Below are 1,484 nucleotides of genomic sequence, written 5' to 3'. Positions count from 1 at the left end.
CCTCAAAACAGCAAAACTCAACCACCCTTCCAATAGTGTCGTCACAAAAGTATGTTTTTGCTTGACAACTACGCACCAATCATGACAAAATTAAACCACGCCTGCAAACAATAACTGTTTTTGTACGTCATTTTTGTATCATAAGTATATATTTTTTAACAGCAAAAAAACATGATGTTATTTTCTAGATGATTGCTATACACATGAAACTAATAGTTGGAAGCATTTTGCAGTTCTATTTTTATTTTGTTTTGTCAAATAAATATTATACATATATATTAACCAGTTATAAACAGAAGTATATATATAAATCTATTTACATATCTGTGTTTATAGATGGTATTAGTTAGACCTATATTGAATTTTTTAGGTGCTAATCTAATAAAAGTAGAAGTAGTATTTAAAGATGTTGTAAAAAAAGGAAATGGTATCTTCTATAATTCAGTACAGCATTCCAAAAGGATTAATAGGTCTTCATACACCTTATGGGCAGAAAATGTTGTGTGAAGCAACGATTGTTAACAAAAATTATACATTACATGAGCTGAAGCAAATACATCCAACTTATTGCGGACCAGCCTCGCTTGCATTTTTAATAAATGCAATTCATGCTATTAGTTACATTAACTTGACAAAAGAGTTAATAAATGAAAATGATATTGTTTTTGGAAAACAAAACGAATTTTTTCAGCACATCAACATTAATAAAACAGGAATGACTATAGCCAATATGTCATCTCTCACTAAATTGCTTGGACTTTGTGTTCATTCATACTATACTATTAATCAAAAGAAAGATAAGAAAAAAAATTACGATGCAACAAAATTAAATGTCATGCGAAAAGAAAAGGAAAGTGATATATCGTTAGTAAAAACCGTGAAAAATGCACGAGAATTAATTATAGAAAATCTTAGAAGTCCATTATCTGGAGTAATTGCAAATTTTAATATGAGTCTACTTGGTTATAACATTAAGTATGGTCACTTTAGTCCGATTGCTGCATACCACAAAAATGAAGACATGTTTTTAATAATGGATGTTTGGCCAATGTCACCATCAGCATGGGTGAAAACATCACTACTGTTTAAAGCAATGGCAACTGTTGATTATTATACTAATTTACCATATGGTTTTTTGAGTGTTAAAGTTTAAATAAAAAAACAATAATTTTAATAAACTTTAAGTTAATTTATACAAATTATATTAGTTATGTGTTTGTAGCATCGTATGGCATAAAGCTACTAGATTATTTGAATATAATAATTGGATTGAATATCGATAAATTTTTATTTTCAAATATAGTTTTATTGTGGAAAGTAATTACATTTAAATGTATAAATGGTTTAACTGAAAATTAAAAAAAAAAGTATAAATAAAATATTAAAAAAAAAAAAAAGTATTTTACATACTAATGTTATGTAAACTCATTGTAAACTTATGTAAACTACTCGTAAACTTATGCAAAACTATTTGTAAACTTATG

At 26.7% G+C, this 1,484-nt stretch overlaps 1 protein-coding gene across 1 annotated transcript; it reads left to right on the top strand.

The window, feature by feature from the left end:
* The first annotated feature begins 218 nt into the window (after positions 1-218).
* On the top strand, positions 219-1,274 carry LOC136091235 (glutathione gamma-glutamylcysteinyltransferase-like). The gene has a single exon (XM_065818442.1). The coding sequence runs from the start codon at positions 425-427 to the stop codon at positions 1,151-1,153; it is 729 nt and encodes a 242-aa protein (XP_065674514.1). The 5' UTR covers positions 219-424; the 3' UTR covers positions 1,154-1,274.
* The last annotated feature ends 210 nt before the right edge of the window (positions 1,275-1,484 follow it).

This window comes from Hydra vulgaris, chromosome 14 (genome assembly GCF_038396675.1).
Source record: "Hydra vulgaris chromosome 14, alternate assembly HydraT2T_AEP".
Classification (NCBI taxonomy): Eukaryota; Metazoa; Cnidaria; class Hydrozoa; order Anthoathecata; family Hydridae; genus Hydra; species Hydra vulgaris.
The sequence above is the reverse complement of the archived record's forward strand: the minus strand, read 5'-3'. Positions and strand labels throughout refer to the sequence as shown.